Raw genomic sequence first — 15,676 nt, 5'->3', positions numbered from 1 at the left:
CAGAAGGCGCTTCTGCTACTGGAGAAGCGGCCGAAGCCAAACCCACGGCAGCAGGAGCGGTTTCCGAACAGCGTCCCAGGATCATCGGTGCGATTCCTCGCTGCCAGGCTCTTTCCTGGACGCGTTTCACGATAACGATATGCAACCTTGGAAGGAACGGCGACAGCAAACTGCTGCTGTTGAGAAACCTGGTAACAGCTTTGCCGCCCGGTTCTTCTGGGATTGCCCGAGACAGCCTGTTTCTCAATTACCCTCCACTCCCAGAAGTTCTCCCTACTTTGAAACACCAACTCTAGAACTAAAGCAGCAGCTAAATTCAAATTACTATGAAAGAAAGCAATCTAGATAAAGTAGACAAGGTGAATGTGATATCTACATACAATAAGCAATTTCCCCTTAGACCGTCTTCAGGAGACTTCCCACAGTGGAACGCAGGAGCCCGGCGAGGTGGGAAGCTCCAGCTGCACTGAAGTATTTCCCATTTTACATCACCACGACGCATTGCGCTGCCAAAACGCAGAATCAAAGCTGCAGCTGAGAAAAAGAATTAACCCCCCCACCCCCACCAGCAGGCCACCCTTTAGCAGAAACAAGGTTTAAGTACAAGCCAGATGATTCAACGGCAGCAGTATTAGCTTCATTTGACTGTATTTAAATAAAATAAAGCATTTAAAAAATAACAGGCACTAAGACACCCTCACTGCTTACGCCACGTACCAGCCAAGCCCCATGCACGTGGCACGCGACAGCCTCTCCCCACCCCTCCCGGGGCAGGCTGTTGGGTGGTTTGTGGACGTCGCAGAACACAAGAAGCCGTTTCCACGAAGCAGCGTTAACGAGAGTATTCAGAAGAGTCAGCTCCCAGCCAGCATCCAGGGCGCTCGCTTCAAGCCTGCAGCCGCAAGTTCCACGGTGTTCCCGGTAAGATGACAGCCGAGGAGAGAGCCGGTACCTGACAACCCCAAGCAAGGAACAGGCACGTCTCCCTCCCACCGCAGCCCCCCCGCGACAGGCAGTCTTTGCTTCTTCGGTTCATCCCTTAGAGTTTCTTCAGGCGACTGTACAGTTCCCTTTTGCTCTTCTCGCCAGCCCAGGTTCGGCTTTTGGTGCGGAACCTTTTCAAATCTTCTTTAAAGTCCTCGTGGTGCATGGGGCGATAGCTCTGGGGCTCGCAGAAACTCTGGGGAAAGAGAAGCTGGTTTCACTTCGGTGTGTCACAGGAGCGATGATCCCTTTGAGACTCACCGACAGAGCCTGCCAGCGACCACTGAACAAACACCGCCAGAATAAACAGAACTAGAACCCCCACCCTGAGCAGGAGTTTCATACCAGACGTTCACGAACAAAGCCAAGTGATATTGAGATTACAGCTACTTCAGAAGCGATAGCTATTCAGTGAAGGACTTTCAGTCCTGTATACAGAGCTCTCGCCCCAAATTTTCTGCCAGACACCAATACACAAAGCAAGCCCATCTAGCATCCACCTTGAAATAGCACAGATTTGGAGAATACTTGTCCCTCGGCACGGCCAGCCCCTGCTCCCAGGCCAGCCCCAGAGCAAAGGCTGCCGTCGGCTGTCCCCTGCTGCCACCTTGAGGCCCTCGGTCCTCCCACCTCAGGAGAGGACACCCACGGGACCCCAAAGAAAACCCAGCGTCCACCGCCACAGGGGAGCCAGCAGATCGCAGGGAGAGCCAAAAAACCAGGACAGCACTCGCTGCCGTGGACACCGGCATCCCCCGAGGCGGCCCGAACGCTGGGAGACCCAGCACCCCCCTGGGAAACAGCGGGCAGCTCCAGCCAGCCGGCCGCAGAGAGGCCGAAGAGCTCACATCTCTGAAAAAGCACCAAGTCACGGAACAGGAAGGTAATTGAAGAGATACTCTAAAGCGCGGGGGCCTGAGAGGGACTGAAGTGACCGTCAGGCCACAGCCTACTTTGTGTCAGAACAGCAGAAGTCCTAGCTGGAGGGGGAGAGCGCAGCACTGAAATGCTGAAGCAGTAGAAGCCAAGCAATACGAGAAACACCATCCCCGCAACGCTGCTAAGAGAGCTGCTGGGCAATTTTTTGTTTCCTTTTCTGAATTAGAGGCTGAAAACTCAAAGCTTGAGTTTTTCAATGTTGCTATGTTAGTACAGTATTGGACTCCAGGTCTCCATTTATCGTACGGCAAACACTGCCAAGCCTCTCTTCTCTCCTAGTCCTTGCAGGCTGGGCAGTCTTAAATTCCATCTCCAAATGAAATTTTGAGCTCCTACTTGTTACAGAAGGGCAGAAACCAGTTTTGTATTTTACTCTTGAAACAAGTGGAAAAACCTTTCCAGGTACGGCAGCAAGACAGCTCTGAAGGATGGAATAGGCTTAGAGAGCCTCACTGCCAGATTTTGGCTGCTCTCAGTACCAGAGCACCGAAACAGAGCAGGAAAACCCACCCCAGCAAGACACACCCTGCTCCAAAGAGAGGTCTGATCAAGTACGAATACGTGGGTATCTTTATCTATCATTTCTTCTCTTCTGAGTGTGAAGGAGATGAATTTAAAGAGAACGTTACTTACACGGCATCTTAAGAAGAAGTCCTTGTAACCCCCCTTCAGGACATAGAGTTCTGGGTAATGGAGGTTGGGGTACTCATTACCCAGCCTGTCCCGCTCTCTCACAAACCGGCACCTGTAGCAGGAAAAAATCCTGCATTAAATCTTGCATTCAACAAATAACACATGGAAACAGCGCTCAGCCAGAACTTCCCATTCCCTTGGATTATGGAAGCAAGCCGCTGCCTATCGGGAACACGCTGACAAGTCACGCTGGCTGCAACGCCGCGGCTAACTGATTGTCCCTGTCTGTCTCTAAGCATTCCAGCGCACCAGCCCGACTTAGATTGGATAGTAGGAAAAATTTCTTCAGAGAGAGAGTGGCCAAGCATTGGACCAGGCTGCCCAGAGAGGTGGGGGAGTCCCCATCCCTGGAGGGGTTCAACAAACGGGCAGAGGTGGCACTGGGGGCCATGGTTTAGTGGGCATGGGGGTGCTGGGTTGATGGTTGGGCTGATGATCTAAGAGATCCTTTCCAACCTTAGTGATTCCTAGTTTTACTTTCATTAAAAATAATCCATCCCCCAAGCCAGGAAACATGGAATTAATTATTCCTCTGCCGTTAATGGGTTTAGTGGTGGCCTTGGCAGTGTTAGGTTAATGGTTGGACTGGATGATCTTAAAGGGCTTTTGCAACCTAAACAATTTGATGATTCTGTGACTTCAGCAGGGCCATTCGCATCATGGGTTGTGTCACATCCTTGCCAGAGGTGACAGCCAACGTCTGCTCGTGATAAACTGCCTATTAAGTAGCATGCCAGCACATTAACCAGTGCCACCCCGAAAGCTTTGCTCCCAGCTAGCGCAGCAGTGAAGTTCTTGTCTAGGGGTTTGTGGGATAACTCACATTCGAGGGCCCCGCTCCGAAGAAAACTCGCAGTGGAACACTATTATCACTCGTTTGTTCTCCGATGGCTGGATTGGCTTCTTAAGCAAGTAGTCTTCCACATCCTCTTCCATGTGCAGGTTTACAGCACCCTGTTAAGGCAGAGTCATGCGCAAGCATGCACAGTGAGCGGAGGAGAACAGTAGCAAACCTATCCCACTTCCTTGCAAGCTGTCTCCTCATCTTAGTTTCCTAAAGGAGCTCTGCCAACCCTCTCTAGCTGTTGGGAACACAGCTTCAAACGCAGGCAGAACATTACAGGTAGTCTAACGCTGGCGCTGGGTGACCTGGCCCTGTTTTGGATGGCTGTTTCCACAGCTGTAGGTTGTGGCTCGCTGGATTTCCCTTCCCATCTCCTTGTGTTTAAGAGGGCCAGCCAGCTTGCTTGAGCAGCAAACTTCAAGGTCAATTATGTTTTGCACAGCCATTTGTTCTTTGAAGTCTGTGGCTTAAATGAAGTTTATTATTCTAATTTTAGCTTCCCCAGATATCAGGATGCTGGACACCAAGTGTCTTACATCCTCCTCTGGAACCAACTCCCTGCTTGCCACACAGGCCACCTCCTCTGCTTAAGGAAAGCAGAACGTTCCCTCCTTTGAGGGAGGAGTAACTTTATGAACCGAGCGTGAGCTCAGTGAGCAGAGATTCACTCAGTGCATAGGCATAACAGGATCCCAGACCCTGGCACACGGGCCCCTCAGCTATAACATATCCACGTGGCCCTGGGGACTCGCTAGTAAAGAGCGGCCCCACACGTGCCGCTGACCCCAGTTTGCGACCTCAGACAACTCTACATCGCTGTTACGGGGTCAACATACCTTGATGTGTCCTCCTTCATACTCATACGGGTATCTACAATCGATTATCACACACTCCTTGATGAAGCTCGCAAACTTCCCAGTCAGAACAGACACAATCTGCAAGAAAAAACAAAAAGGAGTTCAGTTGTTTTGAGATGCTTTTGTGTCGGCTTCCCCTCCCTCCCAGTAAAGAATTCTTCTACTGTCCCTGGAACACGTACCATTTCTGAGTCGATATATTTCAAATCTTGATGTTTCCCATCGACAGTGTGGAACAAATAACCCTAGAAAACAGACAGCCTTTAACTGAGAAAATTCCAGGTGTGAGCCCCATAGGCGATAGCACAGTGTTCAGCAGTTAAATTTTGTAACACAGATGCTTTACTGACAAGAATTTCTTCAGCAAAGCCTAAGAGTTAGAACTAAGAATTCTAAAATTCAGGGACAAAATGTTATTTTTTGCTCTTATACTGAAGGGATTTTGTAGATCTTGTTTGAACAACCACGAATGAACCACTTGATGGCTAAGGTGTGAAAGCACCCTTCTCACTGACAGCCTTCACTAGGAATTTGAATATGTACGGTTAAAGAAGGGAAGTGCTTTACTTGGGCTGCTTCGAGACACCCCTACCGAAAGAGACAATTAAAACAAATCCCTTGAATTACCTTTGAGAAGTCACCGATAAGATCTCTCTGGTCGCTGTCCAAAATGCTTTCAATCTCTGCTGTGGAGGATTTTGTCTTTACCATTTTCAAACTCTAGAAGAACACAGGTTAGAGATCAATGTCAAGCACTGAGAGCAGAGACCCACTCTTTCCCAGAGCATAACAGGAAACTCAGAGTTTACTCTGAAGCCCTGAACTACAACCCCCCCAGCTTCCCCTTTGGATGAAGGCAAAACTCAGGCTCAAGAGTATGCAACTACTGTGCCAGCTCCCCTAATCCCCTACACTATGCAGGGAGAACGCAGTTTTGCTAGGTCAGCAATTCACCTGAAAAAGCTCGCTTATTAACCTCCATAAACTAGACACCTCTATTCGATCCCCTCCTAATCAATTCTCTGCTACCACATCAGATGCCAAGCCACCAACCGTTGAATCCTCAGAAGGTGTTCCAGGCAGGCTCTTCCTCTTCTTGCTTTTTCCTGGAGAATTCTCTTCCTGGGACCTCTCCAACCTCTTCTGGGTGGTTCTTCCTCCACCACCAAGCAGAGATGAAGAGCCAAACAGCCGGCATCGTTTGGCCTACGAGGAAGGACAGAAGTTAGAGTTGTCTAGCAAAGATTTAGGTTAGAAACTAAGCAAGCCTCAGACTTTCAGACTATTACAAATTTTGCCTTATGTAAGGCACTGCTGCTGCTCAGCAATGGCAGGGCGTTGGTAGGGTCAGCTAAATTCAGGACCTACATTTCCAGTAACACTTGGCTCTTGCTGTGTGGACTGGGTGAGCCTGGAGCACCATAAGCAATAAGATGCACTAGCAGATGCTTTATACCAATTAGCAGACAGTTTATCAGCAAATTAAGGAGCATTTTGCTGGAGTCTAAACTCCCTTCGCAGTCTATTATCAGTGGATTGGGCTATAGGCATTCCAGGTAAGTCTGTGTAAAATGTATTCAAGATATGTCAACAAGTACCTGATAAGGGAATTCAAATCTTCTTGCATTTATGAAGTGTTTTTGTAAAAAGAAAGTTAATGCTCACACAATGAGCATTGTCCAGCACTGACAAAGTCTTCCAGGTGAACAAGCTTTAGAGATAACGGAATACTGCAGGGGGTTTATGTCATGTCTCGTTTTGCTGTTATTAGGGCTACAGGATCAGGGACAGTGTGATTACTTGTCCCAGTAGTGAAAACGGCTGCGAGAACAAAGTCCCCGTCCCGGCTCTGTTGTGCTCTGCCAGAACACTTACCCGATTGTCCGTTTTCCTCATGACCAGTGGTGCAGTCCAGAGGCTGGCCACATCAGATGGCATCTCCTCATCGTTCTGCGAAGAAAAAGAAAGTTCATTCTCATCTATTTCGCCGTGGGTGGAGACTGTAAATATCTACAGCTTCTGCACAGCTCAGGCAAACATTCCAGTTGAATTCAGCTGTCGGAGCAGTTTTAGGACTTTCACTCAATTACTAGTCCAATACTCAATGAAGTAACGGAACCGAGAAGAGAGATATTGGAGAAGGTAAGTTACATCAATTCATCGACTGATTGACAATGTTCCTCCAAAGCTTTAAGCATTTCAAATTCAGTTACAAACAGTCTTCTATTTAAGTGGCTTGGAAGCAAATATCACCTCTAGCTCTTTCAGCAAGTTTCTAAGGAAAAATGCCAACCGTTCAAATAATTCTCTCTAGTAAAGCAAATGCTCATATACCAATAGGAACAGCAGCAATTCTTAAACTAACCGCTGTCACGCCCCAAGAAAATCCCATTGTCTGCACTAGGAAAGAGCACATATAAGATAGAGACACTGATACGTAAGAGTTGAAAAAGGTGATGATAACTCATCTTCTAGGATTCCCTAGTACCTCGCTTTTTGCGGTTTGACTTCCACACTGCCTTCCGCTAGAACATACGTGTGCCACGGACACATATTGTGGGCAGACTATTAACATTTTGAAGTGACCATCGTATTTCCTTTGCACATACCTTCAAATCTTGCTCATCTAGCAGCTCTAGGAATCCATCATCATCATCGCTTTCAGAGGAAGTCTGGGAAGACTGCTGCAGGAAAGCTGGCCTGTAGTTTTCCTGTTCACCCACGGGTATTTCACCAGTGGGAAACTGAGACAAGACAGTTAGTTTTAACAACATTCCTCCTCTTTACTGCAGGATGCTGCAACCCCAGAGCTGACACCATACCTCTCGCTGTACTACAGAAAAACCGGTGGTTATTCCACCACCTTGAATACACCGACCTGAGCAAACTCCAAACTGAGTTCCGATACTTTTATTTGAGCCTTACAAGAGCAGAGTGCTTCATTAGCCTCATTAATCAATAACCCTATTATCCAGAAGAAGCTATCCAGCAAAGGGGCAAAGGAGAGAAGTGGGCGGTGTCAATAGGAACAAGAATTAATATAAACTCTGCAGTTGATTAGCACAAGATCAAGAGTACTAAGCAGGATGAATCTGGTAGTCACCAGATTCAAGGAGCGGAGACAAGACTTAGTGCCCCCAACTCTGTTTCTGTGCAAGGACCCATCATGTTCTTTCAGTCGCTTTTTCTAAGCGACAGAATATGAATAAGGCAGTATTTTCTTCCTGCATGCCGCAGCTGGACATAAGATTCAGTTGCATCTGCACAGTTGGCTTCATGGTTCCAGATGCATCTGCCTCTATAAATATCTACTTTATCGATAGTGAAAACAACTTCAAACCATAACCTCATAACCTCAGCTCCGTGTTGACTAATCTTTCACAGACTACAGAACAATCCGTGTTTCAAACTTCTGACCATCTCATGAGCCAAATGTGAGGAGAGTTTTCTTATCTCGCAGATAGATAAGTTTTTCCATTTGGCACATGAATAGTGGTGATTAACAGCATTGTCTTAGAAACGTGATGGAATTTTTCATCCTCCCAAACAGCAGGTATGCAGAGGATTAGGTGAGAATTAGTTGCAAAGAACACTGTATTACTTACTATCTGAGCTGGAGATGAATTCTGCCTTGGTCCAGGAACACCTTTTCCATCACGGGAATGGACATGCACAGAACTACGAGAAGCTGGTTTGGTTGGCTTCTTAAACTCAAATGATTCCTGAATTAAAAAGGAGCGAAGTGATTATTTTGCCAAAATTACAAACTGTGTAAGTTGCTAGGATCATTTTACATTTTTTAAAAACTACCTGATGTTTTGGATTTAAGTTCCCTGCTGCCAACAGGAATAGTCTGAAGGCGGATGTTTTCAAATTAAAGATGTTACAATAGCGATTAATTTGATATAATCGAGCTTTTATCCTCTTGCTATCACCTACAGGCTTAAGGCTTTTCTATTTCTTTTGTCAGTCAACTTCTCTGCAAAAGAAATCATTTTTAAAGGCAGCCAAGGCTGCCTCCTGACACCCGCTCTTCGGTAGAGACCTGCCAGAGTCCTACCGATGGGATTTCCAGCAGCAAGGCCTCTCAGACCAAGTAGGCAAAAGGACATTTGTGCCGTGAGGAACCAGGGCTCCCCCATGCCAGCAGTGGAAAAGGATGAGGTGATCTATCTAAACAGCTTTCTGGAGGCACCCCTCATAGCTATCTAAAGCTAGCAGTACGAATAATTTTTCCCTTGCCACAGCCTAAAAGGAGTCAGGTTCAGTAGCACGAAGGTAGAGCTGCACAATCAAAGTCTTCCAAATTTTTATTAACCTGTAATCAGTTTGCAGTCACTATAATCAGTGCTGTCACACTTCACTGCAAGTTCCCCTAAGATAAGCTCCGCAAAACTTTGTTATATCTGAATTACAGCCTGGCAGAGAGCAAAAAGCCTTTTCCACCACATCCACTGCTGAAGCAGTGTGCTAATTCAGCTTCCTTGGTACCACCTCTTACACCGATCGTCGGAGGCAACAGAAAGCACCACTTACATTCTCCTTATTTTCATCTTGTTCCAATAGTTGAAAAGCATCGCTATCCAGAGAATCGGAATGGTTTCTCTTCAGAGCAGGACTGGATCCCAGGAGGCTTTGCTACAACATTCATACAAAAGCGTCAGTTCAGTACTACGCGATACAGTCTTTGCACAACTACATTTTAAGCAAAACCAGGGTTAATAAAGACTGTAACGTCTCTGACTACAAATTGGTGCAAACTATGCGCAGGAGGCTTTTATGCTGAGGTGCCGGTACAGGAACCAAAAATACTTCAACTGCATTAGTGACAAAGCCACATCACTGAAATTTCACGCTGACTTAAATGAGATTTTGAGTTTACAAGCTGTAATTTTGACAGTTTTCATTAAGTACCACAGCAGCTGTTCTTGAAGACAGAAAAGTAACAAGTTATGGAACGTATCCAACTAAAAACACTTAACATGCTAAATCCTTTAACATTTCTACAAGACCAATACCACTTACTGGCAGTGAATGTATTCTTCTGAAAGGCATTCGCATGCTACAATAAAAAAGAACCAAGATTTATTTCAATATTTTGTTTTAAAAGACAGTAACATGAGTAGAACTCAATTCCTCCCCCCAGTAAAACTCCATAGGCTGCAACAGTCACTGACAAAAGAAGTTAAAATAGAAGTACACTTACTTCAGTCTGCTGGATTCAAGAATTGCTTTCTCAAACCTAAAAGCAAGTGAGATGCCCCACAGTTAGCACCAAAGGTTAGTACACTAAAAATCAACCTTGCATTTAAGTCATGGAGTGTTACGCTGAGCAGAAGCCAACATGCTTCTTGATGACACTTTGTCTTTCTCAAAAGCTATTTATAGCCAGCTTATCCCATCCTAGTTTTTGAAACACTACCTAGACTCCTTCTCTGCCTCCTTTCCTTAATTTCTTTTCAGCGTTGTTTAGACAAGAAGCTAGGTTAAAGGAAGAAGAGCTCAGTAAATCAGAGATCAAGGGCATCTGTCCCCCATCCCTGGGGTAGAAGATTAGGAAAAGAAAAATAATCTAATTGAGAGTGGCAAATTCAAAGCTAAGAGCAACTGCTTGGTATCAGTTAAGGCACATACAAGCATAAATTCTAATGTAAGTGTTGAGTGAAAACTGCAACTTACGTGCAATTTGGTGCAGCCTCAGACTCCTGGTAAGGTGCCAATGCCATGCTCAAACGCTCTGGCTCGTACAACACATTAACTCAGAGCCAAGACTTGTTAAGTACTCTGGGACGCAGGCAAGACAGAGAGCCTAGCACCTCAGGCTGCAGAGCACTACAGCACACACTTCTAGAAGTTGAAGGGAGAAGAGCCCACTGCACGCATGCCAGCAAAGGAAAAGCCACGTCAAGCCTCTCTCATCAGCCTACGTTTGTTAATGGCGCAACGCGAAATGCCAGAAGTCAGGCTTAGCATATGGTTACATACGTTTCCTCCATGATATCATCCGAGGTTGCGGGACCAGGAGAATCCAAAGCACAACCTGCAGAGGAGAGAATATTTTCTACTGAGCAGTATCTAGGAAATGCAAAGCGTTGGAAATGCCAAGTATTGGACGCTGCTACAGTTTTCCTCAGAAAGACCCTGAGCTCAGGCAGGAAACTAATGTGGAAAGTCCTGTCTGCAGCCTCACCTCAGTGCAGGAATAAATAACAGTTACAGATAACCCATACCATTGGTTTTGGCCATATCAGGTGTTACTGCTTGGGGAAAAACAGGAGTAATTAAAAAAAGCACCCCTAGCCCTGCCTAGAATGTCGTATAGAAGAGAGCACTACCACACAGAATACTCTTGGGCTGACTCTATCACACAAACATCTTAATAAACAACTTAGTCCTTTAGGGTCTTTTAAGCCATGGTTTTAGTTACACCTCTTTATAGGAAGAAATTTTGAGGTCGTTCCAAAAAAAGTACTCAAAAGGCCCTTCTTAATGTACTGGAAATAACAGCAAGCACTCCGTAAGCACAAACCAAGCGAAACATTACAGCTACACAGCATTTAAGTACAGTCAAATGTGAAGCTTACTTAAACACAGATTCCCCAAGGAGTTTTTATATTAGGGTAATATTCACAAGCCCTAGTGATAGGCCAACAGCTTGCCAGAATACACTCTGTACCATCATGACAAGACTTGTTGCTACATCAGTGACTGATCTAAACAAACAACTACAAAGAATTAATTTGACTAACATGACAGGTAGTGGTCTCGGCACAGCAGAAACCTTAATCATGAGCGTTTTGTAAGCGCTTCAGGCCTGCTTTGGAGACAGGAAAAAAAAAGAAAAAAATATGAGAAGAGAGTGGAGATTTAGCAATCTTGGTTATTCTATCCCACTCTGTGGTTTATAATCTATACTCGCATTTTAGCGGTTCATAAAGTTCCTTTGAAGGCTGAAAGTACCGTGCACAGTCAGACTGGTGCATAAATTCAGATGGAGACACTGATTTCCATCGCTGGGCTGGACCACTGAAGTATCAGAAGCTTCCCTGATTCTACAAGTTAGGGGGTGAGAACTTACTTCATTTTCACTTACAAAATATCTCATCTGGGAAGAAAAAAATACTTCTGGGCAAGTATCAGCACTAAGATGCAGCTCCCCAGGTTGCAGGTAAACAATCAGCTCATGTTAACAAAAAGCCACACACACACAAAAAAAAAAAACCCAAGCCACATGACAAACCCTACTTAACAGCCTTGATCGGAGTGTGTAGAGCAGGTTAGCACAGTTTGGGTTTAAACAGAGAAACCACACCGTGATGACTTGCTTTCATCAAAGTTATCACCCTCCAAAGGCCAGAAGCTCAAATGGGTCCCATTCAGAGCCAAATGCAGATATGCAACGGATCCTAACAATGAAGAACAAAACACTATCTCCCAGTTTTCCAGACCACAGCCCCAACACGCAACTATAAACTCTCACAAGCCAGTATCTGCAAGACACCCCAGACTAGGGAATGGTGGGAATCCAATTCACCAGCGAAGCCTATCTTGGGCTATCTTTAGCAGCCTTCATCTTCAGCCGTCTCTACTGCAAGAAGGGCTGATACACTCATGATAAGGTGTTGACCTACTACCATGTACAGAGCACAGCATCAAGGCAATCAGAAAATGGTAGTGATAAACATCACGCTGGAGCACAAAGCATGACAGGCTAGCAACCACGTCTTGACAGCCATCCTAAGAAAAAAGGAAAAAGCCATCTCTGTCCGAGTCCCCTGTGGGGGCAGAACCAGTTTTTTCTCCATGCTAGCTCTACTGCTAACACACACCAGGACAATTAAAACAAGAAAAAAAAAAAAAAAAGCCACCCACAACCCAAGCCATGAACTGCAGAAGCTTGCTGAGTGATGGTTTGCCTGCTTCCCTCCTTTCAGGAGCGTAAGAATGGGGAATTGCAGGCAGGCAGGCAGCATTATTTCTCTATCCAAACCCTGGAAGCTGCTTGCAGTGGAAACCACGTAAAAATAGGATGCTTTTAATTTCTTATTTGTTATTTATTAATTGAGAAAGTTGTACCTGAGTCTGTTGATTCTGATGACACTGTTCTTTGTAAACCATTAGTATTCTTGTTTCCCAGATCTTGCTCAGCGTTTTCATGCTGACTGTAAAGTAACAGAAGTTAGGTATTTGTTTTAAATGCTCACTGAAGCAAGAAATACAATATAGCAGTGACTGAACATAGGTAATCATGCTCCGAAACCTTTATCATCGGCCAAGCGAAAGGATTCCAGCTTGGCAATCCCACAGACTGCAGCCTCTTGTGCTCTGTTGAGTGCACAGACAATGCCACCACAAGATCACCACACTTACAAATATCCTCAGATCTAACACCTACAGGGACTTCAGGTTTTGGGGTTTTTTCAAACCTGCACATGCAGTGCTGATAATATTAGAAGTTAGGCTTCCAAAACAGAGACAGGGAGGGCGTCATTTAAGACAATTGTTCTCCTGATAGCCTTTCTGGTCACCTTGCACCAAACTACCAAGCTTTTCTCCATGACATACTAACTGTGAGGGGTTTTCTGAAATTATGTTTTAGACCCTGTCCTGAGCTTTTGGCTTCACAAATAAAAGTTCTAATACAACAAAGTGACAGACCTCACAATAAAACTTTAGGACTAAAACCACTTTAAATGTACAATAGGATATTGGTGCCTGGGATCAAATTAGCACCTCCCAAACTGCTCTCTAGAAAGACCTGTATCACAGCCCCATTATGCTTCTCGGGACTGCAACCCTCTCTCTGGCAGCCACTCAATTATTGTTTTCATAGAAAAACTACCCAACTTCTAACTCAAACTCATGTTTATAAGTAGTTAGCACTCATTGTCAGCTAAACAAGCTCTGCTCACGTAACCATCAGACTGGTCTAAATGATTCTGTAGGTGAAGGGGCTGGAGGAATTCAGAGCCTGACTGAGCAACACCAGGCCCTGACCCAATGCGTGTGCAAGTCCAAACAAGGCTCTGCGAGCAGGCAGGGAACAAGGCAAGCTCTCCTGCCTGACTGCTGAGCCACACACGCTCATTTCCTACATGGGCAGTGGCCACGGTGGCTTCAATGCAGAGAGATATGCATAACATATGTAGCCTTACTCCATATTACCTTAAATAAGGGGAAAGCTACTTGAGTGTGGCTCCTCTGTCACATGGGTTAATTAAAAAAATGCGCCAGGGCACAAGCTAGGGTTACAAACTCAAATAATGAGCACAGAGGGGACTGGTGCGAATCATTTACAGGAATTTCAGGAATCTGAAGGAGGGAAGGATCATAAAGAAAGCAGGTGATTACAGAAAGGAGAGTGATATAAAAACAGCAAACAAAGGACAAATTCCAGGAGGGCTGTCAGGACCAGAGAGTAGGCCAGAGCAAAACAGGAGCCATACAACAGACAAACCGTAGAGGTTAGCACAGAAATAACAAGATGAAGGAGTTAGAGACTAGTAACAGCAAAATCAGATTGAGCAACTGCCCGGTTACGGGGAGAGAGGAGCGGCAGAGCCCAAAGGCTGCAGCATGTTCCATATGTGAAACAGTAAAGGAGGAGGGGGTGCACAGGAGCCGGGGGAGGGTGCATGCAGGGAGCAAGAGGGAGCTGAGATGATGCAGCTAACATGGCACAGAAGGCAGGAAGGACGGACACAAAGGTACCAGCATTGATTTGCAGAGGAGGTGAAAGCAGCCAGTCCTGGGGCCAGGCATAGGGAAGGGTTCAGGAGCAAGGTGGGTGCCCAGAGCAGAACCAGGGGAAGATGGTGGCCCGAGGTGGGACACCGCAGGGGGAAGATGGCCCACAGCGCAGGAGCCACGGCCACGGCCACGCGTGGGCAGGGGAACAGGGGCTCCTGAGGGAGACAGGGGCAGCAGAAAAGGGGACTATTTGGGGGAGGGGGGTAGCAGGCGGGGGGGGCAGAACTCTGCAGGGGTGCAGGCATCAGGAATGGCGGGGGAAAGGGAGTGGTGGAGGACTCGGTTTTGCAAGGGCAGCGGGGTGTGGGAAGACCTCGAGGCCTCATTTTGAGGGGGGACGAGGAGAAACAGCTCCTCGACGCCTCAGTTTGAAGAGAGGGGGGGTGTTTGGAAGGAGAGAACGCGGGATGAGGTCCCCAACGCCTCGCTTCTGGGGGGAGGAGATTAAGGGCAGAGCTCCTCCAGGCCTCGACTGGGGGGTGGGGAGAGAGGAGAAGCGATCCACGAGGCTTCACTTTTGGTTTTTGGTGAGGGGGGGCACGACTGGGGGGTAGATGAGGTCCTGGAGGCCTTGCTTCTGAAAGGGGGGGGGGGGGGGGGGGTCCTCGAGGCCTTGCAGTTTGGGGGGAAGCAGAGGGATAAGGGCTCCTGGAGGCTCCGGGGAGGAGAAAAATTCCTCAAGGCTTCACTGCGCGGTGGGGGTGGACAGAACGGGAGGAGAAGAACAACTCCTCGAGGCCTTGTTTTTGGGGTTTATTAAAATGTGGGGAGAAGATCTCCCCTAGGCCTCGCCCCCGGGAGCGGGGGGTGGGGGAGGCTCCGAAGGCCTTGCATGGCGGGGGGGGGGCGGGGGGAGCTCCCGTAGGCCTCGCTTCGGGTCCGGGAGGGAAGAAAGGGGGGAATAGGCCCTCGAAGCCTCTTTTTTTTTCTTTTTTTTTTTTAGGGGGGGCATGATCCCCTTTTTTTTTGGGGGGGGGGATGATAGAGGCCCTCAGCCAGGAGAAAGAGGGGGTGCACTCAGCAAAAGGGATCCCCGCTTTGACTGACCCGCGTCCCAGCTGCTCCATGGTGAGGCGAAGGTCGGAGACCGGCGAGAGGTCGGCGGGAAAAAGAGACTTGACCACGGCGGGCGAAGCGGGGGAAGCCGGGGAGAGAAGCGTGAGGCGGCGGCGGTAGGAGCAGCCCGGTGTGGGATCCATGGAGCCGAGCCCTGCCGTCCTCCTGTCAGGGCGGCCCGTACCGCTTTGACCCCAGCCGCTACCCGTCGCCCGCTCCGAAGCTGGCGCCAAACTTCCCCTCCACCAATCAAAAGCCTGCGTTTGAAAGGGGCGGGTGTTTTTCTTCAAATATCCCCACCCACCGCGCTCGTTCTGACCAGTAAGAACGGCGGCGGGCGCCTCACTCCCCGCCTCCAACTGTTGCTTGACGTCGCTCCTGCCCAATAGAGAAGCCAGCCAATAGGGCGCCTCAAGTAGCCTGAATGCGTGCCGGGGACTACACTTCCCAGCATGCAACGCGGAGGAGGGCAACGCGTACGCGTTGCCCTCCTCCGCGTTGCATGCTGGGAAGTGTAGTCCCCGCCGCACTGAGGCACCCGCTTTGCCGCCAT

General features: G+C 47.5%; 1 protein-coding gene across 1 annotated transcript; it reads right to left on the bottom strand.

The window, feature by feature from the left end:
• Positions 1-1,039: 1,039 nt before the first annotated feature.
• On the bottom strand, positions 1,040-15,266 carry CDC25A (cell division cycle 25A). The gene is made up of 16 exons (XM_075705713.1): positions 15,115-15,266; positions 12,394-12,479; positions 10,303-10,357; positions 9,524-9,559; positions 9,343-9,379; positions 8,854-8,955; positions 7,923-8,039; positions 6,927-7,061; positions 6,193-6,267; positions 5,371-5,523; positions 4,945-5,037; positions 4,500-4,562; positions 4,297-4,395; positions 3,440-3,570; positions 2,557-2,668; positions 1,040-1,180 (listed from the first exon to the last, which is right to left on the bottom strand). Exons 1-16 carry the CDS (start codon positions 15,264-15,266, stop codon positions 1,040-1,042), a joined length of 1,587 nt encoding a protein of 528 aa, XP_075561828.1.
• Positions 15,267-15,676: the final 410 nt, after the last annotated feature.

This window comes from Pelecanus crispus, chromosome 2, assembly GCF_030463565.1.
Source record: "Pelecanus crispus isolate bPelCri1 chromosome 2, bPelCri1.pri, whole genome shotgun sequence".
Lineage (NCBI taxonomy): Eukaryota > Metazoa > Chordata > Aves > Pelecaniformes > Pelecanidae > Pelecanus > Pelecanus crispus.
The sequence above is the reverse complement of the archived record's forward strand: the minus strand, read 5'-3'. Positions and strand labels throughout refer to the sequence as shown.

Excerpts from the sequence above, each read along its gene's own strand:
- CDC25A (XM_075705713.1), bottom strand. The coding sequence starts at position 15,266 with ATGGATCCCACACCGGGCTGCTCCTACCGCCGCCGCCTCACGCTTCTC. Across the intron at positions 10,358-12,393 it reads ATCAGAATCAACAGACTCAG|GTTGTGCTTTGGATTCTCCT; the intron begins GTACAACTTTCT and ends TCTCCTCTGCAG. Across the intron at positions 3,571-4,296 it reads ATGAAGGAGGACACATCAAG|GGTGCTGTAAACCTGCACAT; the intron begins GTATGTTGACCC and ends CTGCCTTAACAG.